This window comes from Branchiostoma floridae, chromosome 7, assembly GCF_000003815.2.
Source record: "Branchiostoma floridae strain S238N-H82 chromosome 7, Bfl_VNyyK, whole genome shotgun sequence".
NCBI classification, from domain to species: Eukaryota; Metazoa; Chordata; class Leptocardii; order Amphioxiformes; family Branchiostomatidae; genus Branchiostoma; species Branchiostoma floridae.
Genome location: NC_049985.1, coordinates 4,944,054 through 4,966,024, shown reverse-complemented (window position 1 = coordinate 4,966,024; position 21,971 = coordinate 4,944,054). Strand labels below are relative to the sequence as shown.

General features: G+C 41.4%; 1 protein-coding gene across 2 annotated transcripts in view; it reads right to left on the bottom strand.

Annotated features, from left to right (window-relative positions):
- Window positions 1-21,971, bottom strand: part of LOC118419541 — a 56,472-nt gene that overhangs the window by 15,653 nt on the left and 18,848 nt on the right. For both annotated transcript variants that reach the window (XM_035825973.1, XM_035825972.1), the window contains exons 2-4: window positions 9,479-9,687; window positions 8,608-8,789; window positions 4,685-4,834 (exon numbers count right to left, since the gene is read on the bottom strand). In XM_035825973.1, the coding sequence (XP_035681866.1) occupies window positions 4,685-4,834; window positions 8,608-8,789; window positions 9,479-9,620 (474 nt within the window). In that variant the 5' untranslated portion in view covers window positions 9,621-9,687. The remainder of the gene's footprint in view (window positions 1-4,684; window positions 4,835-8,607; window positions 8,790-9,478; window positions 9,688-21,971) is intronic.

Genomic DNA, 21,971 nt, shown 5'->3' with positions numbered 1-21,971 from the left:
TACTGATCGGTCCCTACCTACTGCTTTCCTCTGCCGCCCGCCAAAGCCTCACATCATGACGGGTCTTTTAACTTACAGAGTTGCCATCACGCTGAGCACACAAGGCAATTTCTCACCAAGGATATTATACCTTTGGCGCACAAGGTCACTTTACCAACCAATCTCTCTCCATCATTGCCAACCCTTATCAACATGCTCCCTGAGTCACAGAAGTGCCTGCACTTGATTTCCGAGCTTTTAGACTTGTCAGAGTGGATTTTTTTTTCTAAATTTGAGGACAATGTCCAAAGTACTACCGGGTATATCATTTGAGCACCCTGAGGTAAGCATTAAGCAAGTAGGTAGCCAGGGGAAATGATGCTAGGTGGAAATTTGCCAGTTCAGCTTGATTTCCAAGCTTTCAGACTTGTGGATTTCCTTTGAGGACAATGTCCACAGCACTATCTCACTTGCTTGATTTTAGCACCCATAGGTAAGCATTAAGCAAGACGGTAGCCGGGGAAATGTTGTTAGCTACGTGAAAATTTGCCAGTTCAGCTTGATTTCCAAGCTTTCAGACTTGTGGATTTCCTTTGAGGACAATGTCCACAGCACTAACTCATTTGCTTGATTTAAGCACCCTTAGTAGCTAGCCAGGGGAAATGATGCCAGGTGAAAAGGGAGAAAATCTCATTTGCCAATTCAGCTTGATTTCCAAGCTTTCAGACTTGTCAGAGTGTATTTCATTTCAGGACAATGTCCATAGCACTGTATCATTTGCTAGATTTTAGCACCCTTAGGTAAGAATTAAGCAAGTAGGCAGCAAGGGGAAATGATGCTGGGTGAAAAGGGAGAAAAGCCAATTCAGCTTGACTTCCTAGCTTTCAGACTTGCCAGAGTGGATTTCTGTTGAGGACAATGACCACAGCACTATCTCATTTTTATGATTCAAGCACCCTTAGGTAGCCCAGGGAAATGATGCTACGTGAGAAGGGAGATAGGCTTACTTGCAATGTCTATCAGCCAACTTTAGCAGGATGGAGGATTTAGAGGACATGGGACTTTTCTACTGATGACGGACCTAGACAAGAAATGTACATTGCGTGATTGAAGAGATATTTGCGTGACATTTTGAGTTTTATGTAACCACTGTTTTTATGTAAAGCACTGACAGATGCAACTCTCTTTTTTCGCTGTTGACAATATTGGATTACACGTACAATCACATCCATTAAGTCATAAATATGCAAATGTTACTTGCCTTTTTGCTCATTTGCATACTTGTGACTGGACAAAAAAGAACATTGACCAGAAATTAAGTCAACTGAGTTGTCTGGATGGAATGACAAAAAACTAATAATAGTTTTTTTTTCTCATTACTACATCAGAATCAAGTTGAAATCATCATTTCACCAGACAAGAATGATTTGTGTCCTGATACGTCCCCATGATGGTCTTGCTTTGTCATCACAGAGGGTCATACCAAAGCTGGAGGCTGGAGGGGTGCAATGTATCACGCCACAATATAACCCTGGGCCCTGGTGATGTATCAGCAAAGGTATGGATTATACACGGAGGAGGGGAACAGGACATCTATCTATGCATCTTTCAATTAAACAATGAGAAGACATCCATCCAATACATGGATTGGAGGCATCAACTTTCAGTCAAAGGCCACGGTATGGGAGGGTGCTCACAAATCCGTCATATTTCAATATCAAGATATTGGAAAAAGATGAAAAGGAAGTATTATTGTCTCTGGGGGACAACTTCCTCCTATAACACAGCTGGTGTGTGATTACTTCAGGCCTTGGAGTTCTCCTTCAATAAATCATAATGTTATATCATATTGTGATACAATGACTTTACCTGAACCATATGTTTTTGTACTTTTTCCACCAAAAATAGGAGTGAGATCAATCTTTTCTTTTCCCTATTCCTGGCATTTCTTTTTGCCTACTGTGTACAGAGGTTTTGTTTGAGTTGAGTGTGTCTAGATCTGGATGTAGTGTACATCTACTAGTTATTTGGTAGTTAAGTGAGAAAATATGAGGTGGGATAGTGTAGCTGGAGACTGGCAGGATGTAAGGGTCAATGTAGAGGTCAAGATGGTTTTCTTGGCAGACTGGCAGAAAGTGGTTAAACTAGTTTTACATTTTTCCCTTGGACTTCTCCTGAAAATGTAATCACAAACAAGAACTATGCAAGGAGAAATAACCTGTGCACAAGTAGCCTGGTATATAGCCATATTATAGCTCCTGAGTCTGACTTCTCTCCGTACGTGCGGAGAACTTCTCTCCGTATGTGCAGAGAACTTCTCTCCGTATGTGCGGAGAACTTCTCTCCGTATGTGCGGAGAACTTCTCTCCGTATTTGCGGAGAACTTCTCTTCGTATTTGCGGAGAACTTCTCTCCGTATTTGCGGAGAGGAACGACTCAGGAGCTATAGAAATATGGCTGGCTACCAGGCTAGTACACAACAGGAGGTGGGTTTTGGTGCATGATTTTTCATGCTTCGTTTCTAACCACCTTGCAATACTCAGTCCCCATGGGCTTGGAAAATTAATCTGCAAGTCCATTCAATACTACTGACTGGTACGGTGTACCCCCGTCAGACCATGTCAAATGAAGAGGGCAAAAAAATCCATAGTGGTGCCATACTTTTTGTCACCTTTTATGTCACGATATCAGAAATTCCGTCACCTGCAGCCAAACAGTTTGTAAAGAGCTCACTGCATGTCACGGTCTGACGGCGTCGCCTGGAAATTCATTCGATGCCGGCATGCTTCTTAATTCTGCTCTATTGATTATCCCCTTTCTGATCAAGTAGGGCTTAGGATGGGCATTCAGACGGATTTGCACCACAGACATTATTACGCTGGCTTTTGGGCATTTCATCAAGAAGGTATCTGATATTGAAGTCCGTCCCCGGAATTCTGATCTCCAGGTAGAAGACTGTGGTAAAGGGTTGTTCATCATACTCATAGTCTCTGCTGTTACTAGTGTTAGACATATAGATTTGTTTCAGTGCGAACTGTTGAACAGGTGGTCAGCAAAAATGTTGGCTGCGAACCAACTTGCCTCTAGACTTGACCCATAAAAAAACTCCTGGTATTGGAAAGTTATTTTCGTGGGGGTTTAATTAATTTTGCAGTTGGAGTGGAAAGGTTTGAGGCCAAACTTCCTGGCCAAAAGAATACTGTAGTAGTAAAAGACACACCATTCCCAGTGCCATGGTTTTGGGCAGGCATTGCAAAATCTGCAAACATTGAAATCACAGCAAACATTCAGAGATTTACAAAAAATCAGTCAGAATCTGATGGCGGTGGCATCTTTTGTAATCATCATGATGGTACCAACTACCAGTCTCTGACACTTGATTTATAGCAATTTTGCGACTTCAGACACACGAGTAATACAATCTGGGCCAGGACAAATTACTGTAACTCATTTAGTAGGTATGATAGCATCTCAGTAACCATGGCAGTGGTTTTGATAGATAGACCTAGTCTCCAACCTCTGGGTCAATGACACTTCTTGGCTTCAGCTTCAAGACTAGAAGAAAGATTGTGATATCTTTGATCTTAACCTTTAGCACGACGAAGAAGCCGTTGGTGTGGCACAACTATGGCAGTGAGCGTTGGGCAAGTGGCATTAAGAGGCCTCCATACCCTGACTTTGTGCTCTTGGGAATGGCACTTTACACAGACTTCCCTGACAATGGAGTGATGCCCAATGAGCCTCTATGGCTAATGTGTCTAAATGACATGTAACGGCTTTGGTGCGCCAACGTGACAACATCTGCACAATGACTTATAGAACGTTGAATTTTCTTTAGCCGTTTGGCACCCAATTCTATTCCATTTTATTGGTTACAATGTAAGACAGTAGCGAGAAGATTAAGAAATTTGTTTGTAAGATTTCCATTAAACAGATTCCTTAAGATTTAAGACACCAGATTCTTAAAGTAGCAGCAAAATACTTTTAAAAGTTTGGAGGCTATAGATGGTTGTCACATTACATCATTAATGTCAGTTTGTGGCTGTAAGGTGATGGATTGAGTCTGAATTCACAGACTAGGTCACCGATGATGGAAGATAAGGTTACAATAATGTTTTATCTGTGGTCAGAAGAGGCACAAAAGTTCAAGACATGGAGAGAGGGGGGAATGAGTGTTATTCTATTGCCTACATTGTATGGGGGCCTGATTATGCCCCTTTTCCTTGAGGTGCTAGCTAGCTATTTTGGTTTAATATCTAGTGAGATGGCCACACTTTGCATGATTCAATTTCTGAAATTAACAATTTATAGTATGTCCTACTGAATTTAGTATAGCACATTGCTGGGAGCCCCCAATGTAGGTCCTCTTGTACTGACTCCATGCTAGCCTGAAAAGTAATGCCTCGAAGATTGCACCAAGAAGTACCTTTTTCAGTAATCTTTTCCCTTAGCTGCCTAACCCCATAACCAGTACACATTTGGTGCTAAATGGTACCTTGGTGGCGTTGCTGCTCAACGTATTGCATCGATGAAAACTAGTCTTTTGGGGCTTTGTGTGTTCTGTTGTCTTTTCAGTCATACTTGTAAGTTTTGCATAATACGCCCATTATGAAGTGAAGGGTTCAGCACAAATCTGAATGCAGGGATGCCACCAATGTACCACATGTCTAGTGAGATACCCCTTACACCTTAAATAGCTCCTTACCTGTCTCTCCTTCGCTGCCACGTCCTTGACCAGGGCGCAGTCGTGCCCCTTGTGTTTTCCGTACACCTGGCAGTAGATACAGATGATCTCCTGGTCCGACAGGCAGTACACTTTCTTCGGCTCATTCTCGTGCTCGTCACAGGCAAGACACTGGAAGGAGAGAAGAAGATATGTTCTTAAGATATTACAATGCATATGTCAGGGTGGAGACCAAAATCTGGCAAAATTGCTGACTCTACCGGGGAAAGATTGCACTGGACAGAGACTTTAACCAGGATACCAGGATGGTCTGACATTTATAAATCCTAAACAAGTCAACCCATTGATCAAAAGCGACATGAATTGAAGTTCAAGAGTTCCGACTGCCTTGTAAGCCAAGATCTACGACTACATTGCAGAGAAAAATTAACTGACTTCCATCAGGATCTCTGTCGAAAGAAATGCAACTGACAGGTGCCTGCAGCAAAATATAGAGCACAAAGTATGCTTTCAATGACATGAATGAAGAAGTAGTACTTTCAGCCGGTTTTCCATCATCTGAGCTCGACTATACAGTACAACAGGCAGCCAAGGCCTCTCCTACAGAATACAGAGTTGCTTTACAGACAGCCCAAGCAAACCAAATCCTATGCTAAATACAGGCCCTGCTAAATACTGCTATTTCCCCAAAGACCCACCACAACAGTTTGCACAGTTGCCCATTGATTAGTCTTGGTCTACCCCAGAACATGTTCAGGCCCATGACTGCATGACTGATGAAAAATCTATCCCTGAATCAGTCTGACAGACTGATCCCCGCAGCAGGAAGCAACACACTCCTTCCCTACTGCTGTAGGCTACTGGGGCCCATGCAGAATGGTGGCAAGCCAAGGTGGTTTTTAAATGGTCACGAAAGGGTTGTTGACCTAGAATCAGAAGGTTCTGGGTTCAGTCCCTTGCAGGCCCCCTTGTTGTGGCCTTCGGTACATCTTCTTCCTCACTAGACTTAAGTCAAGTGAAAATTCTTCTGCCTTACATCACAAGCTATCTGCCACCAAAAAGTCAAGACCATAGCATATCAAAAGATACCAAAAAATGGAAGTTCTGCTGCAGTACCAAGGTCACATACCAGCTGGCCCAAAATCGACCTTGATCTTCATCATTCCAACTCCTACCCGAATACCAAATATCACTACAATCCATCCAGAGGTTCTAGAGCTGTGGTGACCACAAATGTCCGGACACACAAACAGACACACAGACAGACATTCCAAAAATTATACCTCAATTTTTCATGGAGGTTATCAGTCTGACAGACTAATCTCCCCAGCAGGAAGCAGCACACTCCTTCCCTACTGCTGCAGGCTACTGGGGCCCATGCAGAACTGTGGCAAGGTGATCTTTAAGTGCTGACTTAGAATCTGAAGGTATTTGATTCTATACCTGGCAGGCCCAAGTGTTATGCCCTTCAGTACATCTACTGTAAATGCAGAAACTTTTGCGGTGGTTTGATGTTTGCGGTTTTCGTGGTGGCCGCTTCACCGCGAACTTAAAACATTTTTCCATGGCAGTAAGAAACTACAGCGAAAAGTCCCTTTTCCCGCTACCGCGAAATTAAATCCCCACAAACTTTAAGGCATTTACAGCATTTCCTCACTGGACTAAATTCATTTGAAAATGAGTACCTAGCTTTGGTTAGGGACCTCCTCTCAGATGGAATTTTAAGCTAAAGCAAAAATAAATAAATGAGTCAGACACACCTGGTACACGCTAAAAATTCTGTTCTTGTTTTGCATCTCAAAATCACCGAAGCTCCAATTTTCTCTCAGTCTCTAGATATTCCATGCACAACTGATGCTCAGATGTTTAAAACAACCTTGTGCAGGGCAAGTTGCTGCCCTTGGCTCAGAGAATTCATGCATTTTTACCACTTTGCGAGACACGCACTCAGTGCAACTCAACTGCAAGTAATGAGGGCTAATAACAGACTACATGCACAACGCATTAGCATTAGGGGAATACTGTCCATGTACAAACGCAAGCAGTCTGAAGAGATGGCCTATAATTTAACTCCCCAAGCTATCTGAAAGAGACTATAAGGAAAATGTATAATACTGTAAATGCAGAAATGTTCGCGGTGGTTTTATGTTCGCGCTTTTTTGCGGTGACCACTTTACAGCAAACTAACTTAAAACCATCGCAAACATTTTTCCATAATACTAGTATGTGACTACAGACTATGGTGCTACCGGGAACTTGAACCACAGGAAAAACTCCATTTTCCCGCTACCGCGAAAGTAAATCCCCCCGAACTTAAATGCATTTACAGTACACGTTGGACAAACTATAAATCATTCATAACAAGCGGCAGTTGACTGGACTTGCAGGACTATAGCCCACCCTGCTTTTACGATGTTGCTTTGGGCAAATTTCCTCTCCCTTCTAGATAAAGTCCTGACTTCAAGGCCATGTATAGTTCAAATGAATCCATTATGCTCTGGCCATACAGTGATGATAGTGCCTCCTTGTCAAGTCATAAACACCATTTTCCAAGCCAGGGAGCACAAATAGGCCCCCGAGCACCAGCCTTCTGAGTGGTTCGTACTTCAAAAGCTTCTGACGATACACAGAGGACACTTTCTGTTATCCAGCGGGAGAAATATCGATCTCGTTTGGAACGAATAATGCAGATTCACTTCGCTTGCTCTGCTAAAGGCACGTTTCTCCTGCACACTTCAAATGATACAGCAACTGCTGACGTCAACTTCATCGTTTAATGTGTAAATTTGTCTTCATAACAGGTTCAAAGACGTGACCCAGATGATGCTTGGAGCTGTCATACTTCATGTGCGCTTTGCAATCGGATTATCTACGCGAGAAATTGATTTTTCACTTCTATGCGGCGACGGGCAAGGTCAACTAGCGTGCACTTGTGTTCTCAAAACATTCGATCCGATTTGAATTCTGATGTAAAATGCCTTGAAAAGTTTGTCTGCTACAGTGAACTTGAACTTCAAAAGGGATGACTGAGTGGGGAAAATTCAGATTAAGTAATTTTTCAATGCAGCTTGACAAATTTTGTTGCATCTTGCCAGGTTTGGCATCTAACCAGAGGTGGCAACGATGTATTGTGCAAATATGAGATTTCGCTAACAATATGGAGAAAATGGGAAACTGTTTGGGATTTCGTAATTCATTGCAATTAACAGAATAATGCAATAATCCATATTGCAATTAATATCTTGCTATTGCATTTTTACATACATCAACAAGCATGAATAGAAGTTGCATGCTGTTGGCAAAATGAGCATTGACTCAACAATTTTGGTATATTGTTCTTTAAAAGAAGAGAGAGAAAAGAGGAGAAAGACTTTGCATTTCAGCTCTTTCTAGGCTATTACAATATTTTTTGCATTGCAAACCCATACAAAATCATTAATTTGATACTATAGCAATGCTGCTTACATTGGTTGCAATACATATATTTCCAAGAATCAATAGATCTTAATTGCTTCTACAGCTAAATAATACAGCGATGCCTGATTGCACAAAGGCCAGTACAATCAGCAAAATAGCACTTCAGCAATCACCAACAGCAATCAATGTCATTAACTTCGATTAGTTATATACTAAAAACTTTCTGGCAGTTTTTCAAGCCCACCAGCAGACTAGTTTCGTCAGACTGGTGCTGTGACAAAAGAGATGTGGTGAGGGTGTGTACTAGGGGTGGGTACCTGAACCTGGACCTAATCATTTGTGAATGGGCATCTTTTTTATCTTAAAAAAAATTGTGAATGGGCAATACTCAGAACAATGATTTACTGAATTTTTTCAGGTCCATTTTTTCAAGACCGGTCCAACAAAAAAAAAACGTTTTGTACTGGTAATCACCCCTAGTGTGTACAGCTTGAGGTTTTCCACTACTATTTGCCATAAGTACTTACTGGCTGAATCCCCAACGTCCGACCATACTTGTCCTCCTCCCCTGCCAGGATCTCCAAGACACCAAAGTTCTTGGGTAGTCTGGTGGCGTCGTTGGACAGTCCCGGGATCTTGGTGGTGGTTTTACAGGTGGGGCAGCAGATGTGCCCCCTCTGTCCATGGTTCACCAGCTTAACTAGGCATTCTGTAGAAACATAGCTATGTTATACTACAGTAACACACTAGGCATTCTGTAAAGTCATAGCTACGTTATACAACAGTAACATGTGCCCCCTCTGTCCATGGTTCACCAGCTTCACTAGGCATTCTGTAAAGATAGAACATCATTATACAACAGTAACATGTGCCCCCTCTGTCCATGGTTCACCAGCTTCACTAGGCATTCTGTAGGAACAGAACATCATTATACAACAGAAACATGTGTCCCCTCTGTCCATGGTTCACCAGCTTCACTAGGCATTCTGTAAAGATAGAACATCGTTATACAACAGTAACATGTGCCCCCTCTGTCCATGGTTCACCAGCTTCACTAGGCATTCTGTAGGAACAGAACATCATTATACAACAGTAACATGTGCCCCCTCTGTCCATGGTTCACCAGCTTCACTAGGCATTCTGTAGGAACAGAACATCGTTATACAACAGTAACATGTGCCCCCTCTGTCCATGGTTCACCAGCTTCACTAGGCATTCGGGAAAAACAGAGTTACGTTAAACAGTAACATGTTGTCTGGGAATAAAGAGACTCTTTTTACACGACTACAACTGTAATTATGTATCTGTCAACTATCATTTTGTTGCAACCTGTACCTAACCCAGTGGGTATACATAATGCACAATAAAGGTCTACATTCATTCATTCATAATCTTTACCTGTGCAGTAGGAATGTCCACAGCTCAGATTCCTGGGTACGAAGAGCCCATCTCGCGAGAAGGGGTGGTAGCAGATGGCGCAGCAGTGTCCCCTGGGCTCGTCGATACTCCTCACATCCAGCGTGCTCTCCAGCGACAGCATATTGCAGCAACAAAACTCTTCAAACTCTACTGGCTAATGACTACGGGAACTTCTCATCATGCAGGTTCTGTAAGGGAAGACAAGAGAGGACAGTTTGTGTCAGTTAAAAACAGCCACAAGGAGTCCAAAATATCGCATATTGCAGCAAAACATTATTCTCTAAACTCTACCAGCTAACAACTACGGGAACTTCTCATCATGCGAGTTCAGTAAGGGAAGACAAGATGGTTCTTCTCAGTTAACAGCCCTGTAAGGGATGAAAAACATTACATATTGCAGCAAAAAAACTCTCTAAATTCTACCAAGTTCTGTAAGAGAAGACTAGAAGACAGTTCGTCTCGGTTATCACTCCACCCAGAGTCCAAAACATCGCATATTGCAGCAAAAAAAAACAACAATCTAAACCCTACCAGCTAACGACTACAAGAACATCTCATCAATCAGGTTCTGTAAGGGAAGACAACAGAAGACGGTCCGTCTCGGTTAACAGCCCCGCGGAGTCCAAAACATCGCCATAAATCATCGATCTCCATTTGCGGAATATCGCTATCATCTTCCACTGCAAATTACACCCTCTGGAGGGGCAATGAACGAGGTGCAAGTGTGACAACTCACGCACCCTCGCATCTTCAATTAGGATCGTGCCGCGTAACGTGCCACACAAATTCACCACCGAGTGGTTCAGATTCCAGGTGTTGGCAAGAGATAACAACGTGAGCCGTGCCGTTCGTTTGGGGGGACGTAAAACTGGCCTGGCTGGCGTGTGTAGCACATCCAAAATTAATGCCCAGTTGAAAATCAGATTATCCGCCGTGTACACTCAAAGGACCCAGCTTTATTCACATCAAGGGAAGGGCTATCCATCAAGATCGGGGTGGGTTGTTCCAGGCACATGTTATAATGTTTCAACACTCAAATGTTGTTAAACATAAGGAATATACCACTGAGTTTATTTTAAGGGGGGAGACGGTGGGGAGACCTTTAACTTTCAACAAAAAAGGTCAATGCCAATGAAAAAAAAAAAACAGTATAATGTTTTAACGCATCATGTTGCAACAAAAAACTAATTCAAACCATATCTCTTGCCATGCAGTTTTAATCAAGCTTTCCTTCTAAAAATCATATTTCGTTCACTTGCACGCTGATAGATGTTTTACACTGCACAGCAAGTGACTGTATAAGTACTATAACGACCATAATGTCATTTACCAACGCAGGGGAACTTTCAGGCCATTGTTTCAGCTGCAAACTAAAAACCATCACAAACCACTGCATTTTTCTCGATACTGTGAAATTAAATTATGAGGACTTAAAGGCAAATATACATGTAATACAGCAAATGACAGAGGGGTGTATCAATTTTGTTTACTACGTGTTATTACAACCTATAATAAACATTCATTACCATGGCAGTATAATGCTTATGTACCTTTAATGGCCCTGTGATGTTCATGAACCTGTACATTTACATTAAGGAATATGTCAACTTGAACGCCAGAAAACATCATCTGTCATATCACATCAAATTACACAATATCACGATCCCCTGCTGTTTTACGCTGATGAGAAATCGCACTTAGTACCGAGCGCAGCGTACGCAACCGTGACCAGAATCCTCGTTCCCTCTCTCGGCGCGTAATTCCGCGCACAAAGCTACTTAATTGGGACTGCACGGACTGTAAGGCTTACCGGAGGGGAGTTCATTAGGGGAGATAGCAATGCTTCAGCGGGGCCATCACATCTCCCAATCAGCTGGGGGTAAATGATGCATGGCGGTGACGTAGACAATCATGACATGTGGGCTTGTTGCACATTGTTAGCTGTGGGATGTGCTCTGTTATCAGTTCCATCAAAAACAAGATTTCGATTAGAGCACTTTTAATATTATTCCTCCTTCAAGATAAGATCTGTCAAAGCTGCATGTAGTTATTACGGAAACTGGTATCTGTGTATTGTCTAATGAAAGAAAATTAGTGGCTAATCGTGGTAGGTTTTGCACACATCATCAAGTGCTCCGCTGACTTATGTACAATGTACCTGTAGACTGCAAAGTATAGAAGGTACAGGTACTGTAAATCTTGAAAGGTTTGCAATGTTTGTTTTTTCACTTTGGCTTTTCCATCGTAAAATCATGATATCGCCGATTGGTATTTATTTTCCATCATGCTTTTTTTTTACTACTGTACCACATTGTTGTATCAACTTTCAACTTCAAACTTTAGTCTCTAATTTTGCAAACTTGTGAAAACTGAATTTAAAGTTATTGAATTTACAGTTACTGAATTTAGTCACTTGTGAAATTAACAGTGAGTTGACAATTCAAAGTATTGAAAAAATAAAAAATTATAGGCAGATAGATGAAAATAATATACAATGCAACGACCTTCCATGTTGCAATAGAATCGTTATCTTAATCCTGTTGCTTTCATTTTTTCATTAGGTCTGAGAAACATCTAACTGTATTGTTGTTGCTTCAGAGGTTTGCCCAAAATGTTTAACACTAGTAGTCTGGTGTTGCCTTCAGTGTCTGGACCAACTGCCTTGACAATTGCCAATTTCTATACAGCGCGCCAGCAGACTGCCAAGTTTATTAATGTATGAGGCCATTACGCTTCGCAAGGGGACCTGTAACTAACTGTAATAACGTGTTCATGTACGTGTAGATGCTGTTACTTTTATGAATTAGTTATACCAAACTTCACATATGTCATCTTATGCATCAAATGCTTTCAACTTCAACATGCTGCCGTAAAATTTTAAGCTTGGGGACTTAATTTTGTGGGAGGAGAGGCAAGATTTGTTTGTGGTGTTTTAAGATTGTGGTGTGTTACCGCAATGCTAGAAGGGGTGGAAGACAGAGCGTTTACTGAAAGTGCTTTGGGTTTGTCAATGTAGTCGAGAGGTCACTGATAAAAATGCAGTGAAATATTTCTTGACCTGCAGAAACTTATCAGACTTGCCTCAAATCACTGTACATCAAAATGAGGAATTGTTCACGGCAGTTTTATGTTTGCGTTTTTTACAGTGACCTCTTCAAGGTGAACTCAAAATCAACAACAGCATCTCCCCCAGTAAAACCATACTCTCCAAGCAAAGGTTAGGCTCGGGCCGCAAGGCAAGTTCAAAATAGAAAGCCCGATCATATTGCCCAAAAAACGTTAAAATACAGCAGGAGACTAACCCCTGCTTGGAGAGTAGTAAAACCATGCAAGGCAGTCTCAACCGCGAACTTAAAACCACCACACAACACTACATTCTCTCCAAACCGGGAAATTAAATCACAGCGATCATTTCCCCCTCATATGTACAAGTCTACGACACAAAAAGTATGTGTATACCTGAACGTTATAACGGTCTCAGCGCTGCACATTGCTGAAAAGGCATGCTGCGGACAGGCTGCTTGTTAACGCCATGACCTCTGCACCGCGCACATGCCCACCATACCACCCAACATCCTCCCTAATGCTCCACTAAATTCTCTGACCTTGGAACGTGTGAGGAGGAAATCCTCGGCACACCCCAAGCAGAGTTGTACATGTAGAACTAACTGTGAATAATGCTTACCTTTCTTAAGCGGTACTCAACACATACATTCAGTACTTTAAGTCATATAACGGTAGGAAAATAAGTCATTACTAACGGCTGTCTCTAGGGTGAACTGTCAGCTGACAGTGATTTTTGAAGATGTGTACCATTACTTATCCTCGTTGTTGACAGGCTGAAATATTTCTTGAACTGCAGTAGATCATAGTTGTAGAACTAACTGTGAATAATGTAGTACCCTTTCTAAAGCTGTACCATTTGATTCAACACATACATTGTACTTAGGAGTCCATGTTATAGAATACAACGGTAAAGAAATAAGTCATCACTAACGGCTGTCTCTAAGTTGAATGATAGTATCAACAGACAGCAATTTTCGAAGATATCTACCATACTTCTCTGCGATGCTAACAAGCTCTTCTCGAAAACAAAAAGCATTTGAATACAAAGCAATGCACTTACTTACAATCTACACTTGGAGGAAGGCTGCAGCCTGGCACAATGCATAAGGATATTGCTACAACAGCAAGCGTAACATACTGGAAGAAGACAGTTTCATCATAGATGACATGTAGTGACTACACCCTTCACTTAGAGTTGACCAAGTAAATCCAATGTTAGCTGAACTAACACCAACTGCCCGTGTTTGGTAGATCCTGGCCTTCCGTCTGTCTCAGATTACCACCGTCTTATAGACTGGCAGTGTTTGGGAGGCTGTAATCCGACCCCAGCCCTTCCTCCCAAGGTCAAAGGTCGGTGGAATGACGCGTACTTGTGATGGGAAGGGGGCAGGTTCAACTAAATGATACAAGTGACGAGGAAAGGCGGGGTCATGCAGGCAAGGCAGGGCCTTGCTACCTTCCGGTCACCAGCCAAGGTTGGCAGTCTTCGCGCCAAACGCTTTGGCTCCGATTTCTGTCACTTTTACAGGCTGTGGAGAGACATCTTACGGAGCTTTACACAGAGTCACTGGTATGAAGCAATCAGGCACTATTGGCTCTAACCAGAAATGATAAAAGAAAGTCTCCCTATTTCTTGAGCAATTACCAGTAAGTTGATCTTGCAATTCAATCTTTGGAGAAGTCTGTTGTTAGATGTATTTGACAACTTCTTTTCAAATGACATACAAATTTTCATTCTCAACATACAAGAAATTGTTTTCTTTTAATGCACAGGAAATCTTGAAATATTTGTAGCTGTTTTATTTAAATCATGACATGTGTTTTATGCTGTAGTACTGGTTCGAACAAGCACGACACATCAAAAATCTATCTCCTCTTATATCAATGTGAAAAAAAATGAGTTTACAGAAATATCCACAAGTCTAGTACCAAACAGCCTACGTTTGTCTCTCCCCAAGTGATGCTAATTGGTTGGAAAAGTCCCCTGCAAATGGATAGGACAAACCCGCAGAGTCTGTCCGTGCCAGACGACCAAACATCACGTGTGCTTGGCGAATCCATCTACTGTGTGTTATCTGTCCTACATGTATCATACACATGTACATGTGGTTTTGTACATGCTGCTAGCACTAGGGTACATCTCTGGGCTGTCTCCAACTTTACATTTTTTTCTGTCCCTCTCATTGTTTGGGATCTAATGTTGTACATTTTCCTGGTATGGTAAAATAAGTCTGTTGAAGCTTATGAAAACACATTATCATTAATTATATGTACTGAAGTTAAGGGTTTTGGGGACGGATGGGGTGAAATTTTTGTCTGTGTCAACAAGCAAATTACCATCCCAGTACAGAGGGAGGGGTCCTTGTGATAGGCTGGGTACATCTACTGTACCACAAGAAGACGTCAGAGGTTCTGCATGAGACATCGGAGGTCCAGACAACACTTTACGCTGAAATTGGAAGAAACCTACGTATTACGCTAAAACCAAGGAAGGTAATTACACAAAATGCGGTCATCTCGCAACGAATTACGATACTAAGATTGCTTTTCCTTTGAATTACAGGATATTAAAAAGGCCAGACCCTCATATAAATTGTAGGCGCTAACAGAGGAAGGGTGCGCAAAAGGGATGCCGCTCCATAATGACTACACTGTAATTGAACTAGATGTGCAGATAAATACCAGCTGGATAGGTCAAGCCAGTCAAGGTCTCCAACAAATTGTCTCTAATCCAGGTCTGTAATAGCCTGGAATCCATCCTGGTCTAGCTCTGTAAATGCTACTTTCTTCATTTCCCTGGAGAGCAGTCTGGAATCAGTTTATAGAGAAACAATAGCCATTTAAATATCCCGATAAATGTAAAATATCTATAGGCAAGTTACAATGACTCCGTCTGAAAAAATATTCAATTCCTGAAATAATACAGGACCTTAAAGTTAAACTAAAAGGACGAAAATATAAATGAGATTGGGTGCCAGATTACTGTAAATGCATCTAAGTTCATGGGGAGTTAATTTCACGGTAGCGTGAAAAATGACTTTTCGCAGTGGTTCACGGTAGCACCATGCACCATAGTCTCTTAGTAAGTCTTACTACCATGGAAAAATGTTTGCAGTGGTTTTAAGTGGCGAAAACCGTGAACATTGAACCAACGCGAAAGTTTCTGCATTTACAGTAGATGTATTCTGCATGGAAACAATTGTAGGGACCTGAGGATGGAATAAGATGGATTCCAGGCTTGGGTCTGAACTGTTGGAAGTAACAATCATGGACTAGCGCCCCAAGGTTATGCAAACATACATTATTCCTATAATAATGCATTTCAATCACGTCACATCTAATGAAAAAAACGACTTTGCAGATTATATTCTCAAGAGGATGCTAGTTCTATGTGCACCCAAGCATCATAAGTGAAACATCACTCTTACGATTTAATAAACTGATTTCTGTCTAAAGCTACTGCCTTGGGGATACTTACCCCATCGTTCCTGAAAAATTTATGAAGATGGAATCATGGGACAGACAGTCTCGCGTTTAACCAGATTAAGTTGGTCTCATGTTGGTATAACTTACATTACATGTAATGGAGTCGCGAATCACGTTCTTTCAAGTCGGATCATGTTTATGACTCAGAAATCGGGGCCTATACAGCTTGGCATATACTAAAACACACTGCATGTCATAATTGCGGGGACTATTCAGCTAATGATACAAAAGGTAAGCTAGACTACAGAAGTCATAGCAGGAAGTTTAGCAGACATGACTATTCATTGGCACATTTTCCTTTATATTAGTGGTTTGCTATGTACGCGAGGAAATATATTGAAGATGTATCCGATATCTAATCGGGCTTTCTAACATTTAACAAGAGCACTCGTAGTTGTTTCTGTTTCTACAAATACAGTGTTTGCTCATTTCCAGTTTAAATGACTTTACCTTTTTCTTGGTTCCTCACAAATTCTGAAACCACTTACTGGTGGAAGAATAGTTTTAACAGAAAAACATTTCCAAACACTCTCCCTTTTTCGTAACATTAGAGAGAGGCAGCAGTACCTTGTCAAGCTATAATCTACACCTTGGTCATGTCTAAATGTAAATCTAAACTCACCAAAGTCAAGTTCTGTGTGTTTGCTCGACCGGAGTGGTACAAAACAGGGACCTTTAGTCTGTTTGTCCTTATACTGGTTTAGTTGCCTGACTCCGCACACCTGGTCTATGGCAGTAATAACCGGGGTATAATTATATAGTACCCGACCTAAGCCCTCTCATCACCTCACTTCTGTAAAACCACGTTGTAGGCCAGGCCAATTAAGGGGTATTGCCTAGAAAAGGGTAGATAATTGGAGTACAGAGGGAGATCTTTGATCTTACAAAGAGGCTGCCCTTCTACCTACACACACAGGTGAAAAGTGTCACTGTAAGTTCATTCATTTTGGGTGACTTTTGAAAATAGTTTGATCAGGTTGATACATCACTGAGAATAAAGCATTGGTTGTGTAAAAAGACTCTTTAATCATTTGGGTGACTTTATTTTGCAAGTATAGAGGAGGTCGTTGCCGTGTTTCAAGTTTGTGATTGAAACAGTTCTGTCGTAATACTGTAGTAATACTTTACAAACGCAAATTCGCGGTGTCATAAAAAGTAAAAATCAACACCTCCGGCGAATAATTTCAACAGGTTGGTAGGTCATGGGATAGTAGAGTTTTCTTCAAACTTACAGTTTATCTTACCTGCTAATGTTTCAATGACTGTCAGACATCTTCCTCAGAGTTTTTAACTGGAGTTATATGCTTCTCTCCGCTATACGTGGCTTATGTAAATAATAACAGCATCCGAAATATTTTTAGCTTTACGGTAATCCACAATGCTAGTTTTCAATGAGCGATAGTGATTATACCCCACCCTGTACATAATTATAGGTATGTTGCCATGTTTCAAGATTGGGATTCAAACAGTTCTGTAGCATGGCAGTGATACTTTACAAAGGAACATTCGCGGTGTCATAAAAAGTAAAAATTTACACAATCCAAAGCATTCTAAGCTTTACGGTAATGCACAAAGCTAGACGTTTTCAATGAGCGATAGTGATTATACCCCACCCTGTACATAATTACGGGTTGCACCACTCTAATGTTTCTGACTTCATAGTGAGAATTACTATCATAGACAGCCACCGACAATTAGCAATCACTCAACAAGTAGGGTGTGAGTCTAACAAGGCAAGCAATTTTGGATTCCAACATCAAAGCGTTAGCAACTGCACAGCCACGCTGCCTGGGAAGCCTATCAGTTTTCTGCCAGGCTGTGCTCTGCCTAGATAAAAGGCAGCCCACCCCTTGAGCGCATACTTCTGCTCAACAATTTAAACACAGACGACATATACATGTGGATGGAAAAAACCTTAACAACCTCGCAAGGCAATTTTCCTGACAGAAACTTAACACGTAAATTTATAGTAAAATTCATTTATTTTCGTGTGGTTTTAAAATTCAATTTCGAGATTAAAAAAGAAGGTTAGAATGGCAAAGAGTTTTTCTGCAGTGTTTTTCTAAGTTGTTGAGCAAAACAGGTAGCGAAAGATGAAAATTAAACAACTGTAAACATTTTAAGACGTACAGTATTACAAATGGGCCATATATTGTTATTAAATAGTTGTCTCAAATCACATCAAGTAGCCTGAAATGTGTACCATCTACTACCGGTATGACAAGTATAAGCAGAGATGTACAAGATTTAATAACTACAAGTACAGTGATATACAAGATTACTGTATTTTCAATGATTTCCCTGGAATGGTATGTCAGAAGGATTAGTATTTAATATATCATAACTTATCTGTTAAAGCCACCTTGAACAGAACGTTTGACAGCACGGCGGTTTCAAGTTCACAACAGAGTCCAATTTCACAGCGGGGAATCTAAAGCTTATATTTTACAGGTGTTGCCTATCAACAAAGGCACATACCCGGTACATGTACATGCCCACCCATGTCATTCTAGCTACCATCTAACAAATCATGTCCTACATGGGGGGCTAAAGGTGTAAATATCATTTTACTGGGTAATATCATTTTACTGATGCCATGGCAGCTCACAAAACCTGGATTCGCAGAGCTTTCTAGTCTGAGGGAGTGATGGCACATTTGTCTTTTATTAGACCAAATGATGAAGAGAAACTTGAAGCAGGCTTTGGTCATTACGGTCTGTCTGGCACCGATGCAAAACAAGTACAGACATGGGGTGGCTTAAATCTCTTTTAAGTACCACATATCATTCGTTCTTCCTCAGAAAAAATAGCAAACACTCTGCCGACCCGAGAAATAATACACCTGACCTGTAAGAGATGTTAAGTACAATACAGACAGTACCTATCAACAGAATTGCATTGAAAACAAAGAAAACACCGCAGGCAGAGCCAAATGGTGAAGTTCTACTAGTATAGCTCTTTGACATCTGCCATAATATCAATAAATCATAACAAAGAAGACCAGTATGAAATCATAATAGCATCCCACGCAAAAAATATAGTAATTAAGTTACCAGTTACAAATTGGTCGAGTATCTTAAACGTCTGACATATCATTTCCAAGGTACCAGAACCACATAGTTCCATGTCTCAGGGATTATAGGTAGATATCTAAGAAAGGTAGGAGTGTACCTCAAGAAATTACTTACATCTGAGAATGTGGCAGCAAGGAATGTCCTCCCCCAATCCACCTTATTATCCTTCCTGGCTTGCCAGAGATTATTGGAATACAACAAGCACATATTACAAGCCACAAGAGAAACTTATCCTTGCTTGAAGATACAAACCTCAGTCAGAATTCTAAAGATGGTGACTGCAGACAGAACACAGTGAATGAAAGGGTGAACGAAGTCACAGACGACTCACAAAAGAGCCAGCCAGCCAGCCCATTGGCGCTGATCAGACACTCCGCGGGACGTTCACCACTTGACAAGCACTCGCAGAGCTCTCTCTCCGTACCACCAGGCCCATGCACGCACAAAAGCACCCCTGCTCGCTGAGTTATGAGTGGGTCGGGCTCCTGTGCCAAGTCCAGCACATGTCATTTAAATTTCAAATGTTATTCTTCAGGCCACCTGAGAGGCCGCCCGCCTGGGGACTGTCCAGCGATACTCCGGGTAGGGGTATGTCTTACCCACAAAAAAACTGTGCAAGAAAACGCTTCATTTGTGGTCAGGATTTGTTCCAAGGTGGATGTGAATTGTCTGTAACAGTCAAGGGGCTTTGACGTTGACAACTAAAATGTCTAAAGGTGGTATTTCAGTGCGCACTTGCGGCACCAGTGCAACACTGCGGGTTTTGAAAGATTACTCAATGAATTTCAGAGATAAAGAATAAATTTTCTTACCTTTTTGTGTACTTTGTTGTCTTTTAAGTCATACTTTTACATGTTACGCATTGTCTAAATTGGAAAAATATCAATAACAGTCAAAAACAGAGCCTGAAAATGCTTCCTTTGTGGTCAGGATTTGTTGAATTCTCTTCCATCTTTGTACAAGATGGAGGAGAATTGTCTGTAACAGTCAAGGGGCTTTGAAGTCAACATTTAAAAGCATTTACCTTCCTTATGACGGGAGGGAATTCGGTCGGTCTAATTCAATAAAGTCTCTCATGATTCTGTGATCAGTTCATCAAGCAGCAAGCAGTGCTGGGGACAGATCATTAACATCAGAGGTTGACTGAGTGGGGGTATGGTAAGACAAATGATCAATATGATAATAGATTCATAATTTTGTTTATGACCATATCTCTTGGTAGAAATCTTCAATTTCACTATTTTAAAACTTAAGCATATGCCTCACAAGACTCCAATCAAAACTCAAATGGATGGCTCATTCCAAAATTAGAACATTTCTTCTTTTTCTTGTAAAAGCCGTAAAACATTAGAGGAATCTTGGCCGATTAGGTAAACGCGATTAATTAATAAATAAAGTCTCTCAGGATTTGGAAGGTATCAACAAGAAACTGCACAATAAAGTTGACATACCAGTATACAAGTGAACCTTCCTTGACAAAAAGGTGAAAACCTAACCTAGTTCATATGCCCTACTCCCTAATCAATACAAACAATTTCTTTTGATTTACAAAGCACAGCCAGTAGCACCAATCTATAACGATAACTCCTACATAATCTTCCTTCACCTGTCCTTGACCATAATTGGAGCCACATAAGTTATAACAGAGATTCCTGACAGGATATCTAATCTCACACCACTTGATGAATGCCCTCCCTGACTGCCTGCAGCAAGACAACAGGTTTGAGGGGGAAAGATCAATAATAATACCTTCTAGCCTTATTCAATCCAATTTACAAGCATTGACATCCTAGCCAACAGCTTGTAATGCAAGTGTTTAAGAGATGTGTTAAATATTTTGTCTTATTTGCCGGTTTTAGAGATTAGAAATGCCATTAAATATTACTTGGCTGGACGTGTAACCTTCATAAATGTTCTGTCAAAGTTGTTTGGTATATGTGGTTTTGCGTGCTCATGGGACCAACTTTGGAAACGGAAGAAGCCAACTCCTTCCTATCATGCCAGTCTCTGGTTATACCATCTTCTACCTCACATCCTGTCATTCTACCATATTCAGATAACTACAGACACACACTAACACAAACACACAGACTGAAAACAATACCTCCATTTGCAAGCAGGTACTAGTAACTTTTTGGACTGTAGTTTGATTTTGATCTGTAGAAAGATCTATGGACACCCTGGTCTTGTGGCATCCTCATTTCCGATTCTTCAACCCCAAGGAAAAAAACTAGATTGCGCCCCATCCTACAGCATGTCAGGCTTGAAGGGAGATGCAAATGCAGCTGCCGTTTCGATCAGACACTTAAGTTTGAGGGATCGATAAAAGCAGTTGCCTTTAGAGTCAACTGCCAAACCAAGGGACATTCATCTTCTGTCTTCTGATGTGGTGGACGTCAGGAGAGTCGCTGGCATCTAAAGCAGAGGTCATGGCAACCACAGCTAACGACTCGAGCACCCACAAACAACGGGACAGACCATTGGGTATTAGTCCTGCAAAGGGTAGGGGGGAATGAAAGATCTAAGAGGGTCTGCATGGGGGGTCCTGACAACGATTTACGCTAAATTCGGGATGGCTGACTACGCTTTATGTTCAATTCACGAAGGCTACCAACGTTTCATCCCACTACGAATTACGTAATATGAAATAGCTTCCCTACGAATTACGGAGAGAGAGAGAGAGAGAGAGAAAGGGAGAGAGAGAAGAGAAAGGGAGAGAGAGAGAGAGAAAGGGAGAGAGAGAGAGAGAAAGGGAGAGAGAGAGAGAGAAAGTGAGAATTGCCATTGGCCTCCCCTGTGGCCTCCCCTTAACAGTCAAAACATAGCCAACTTTCTTATTTCCCAAA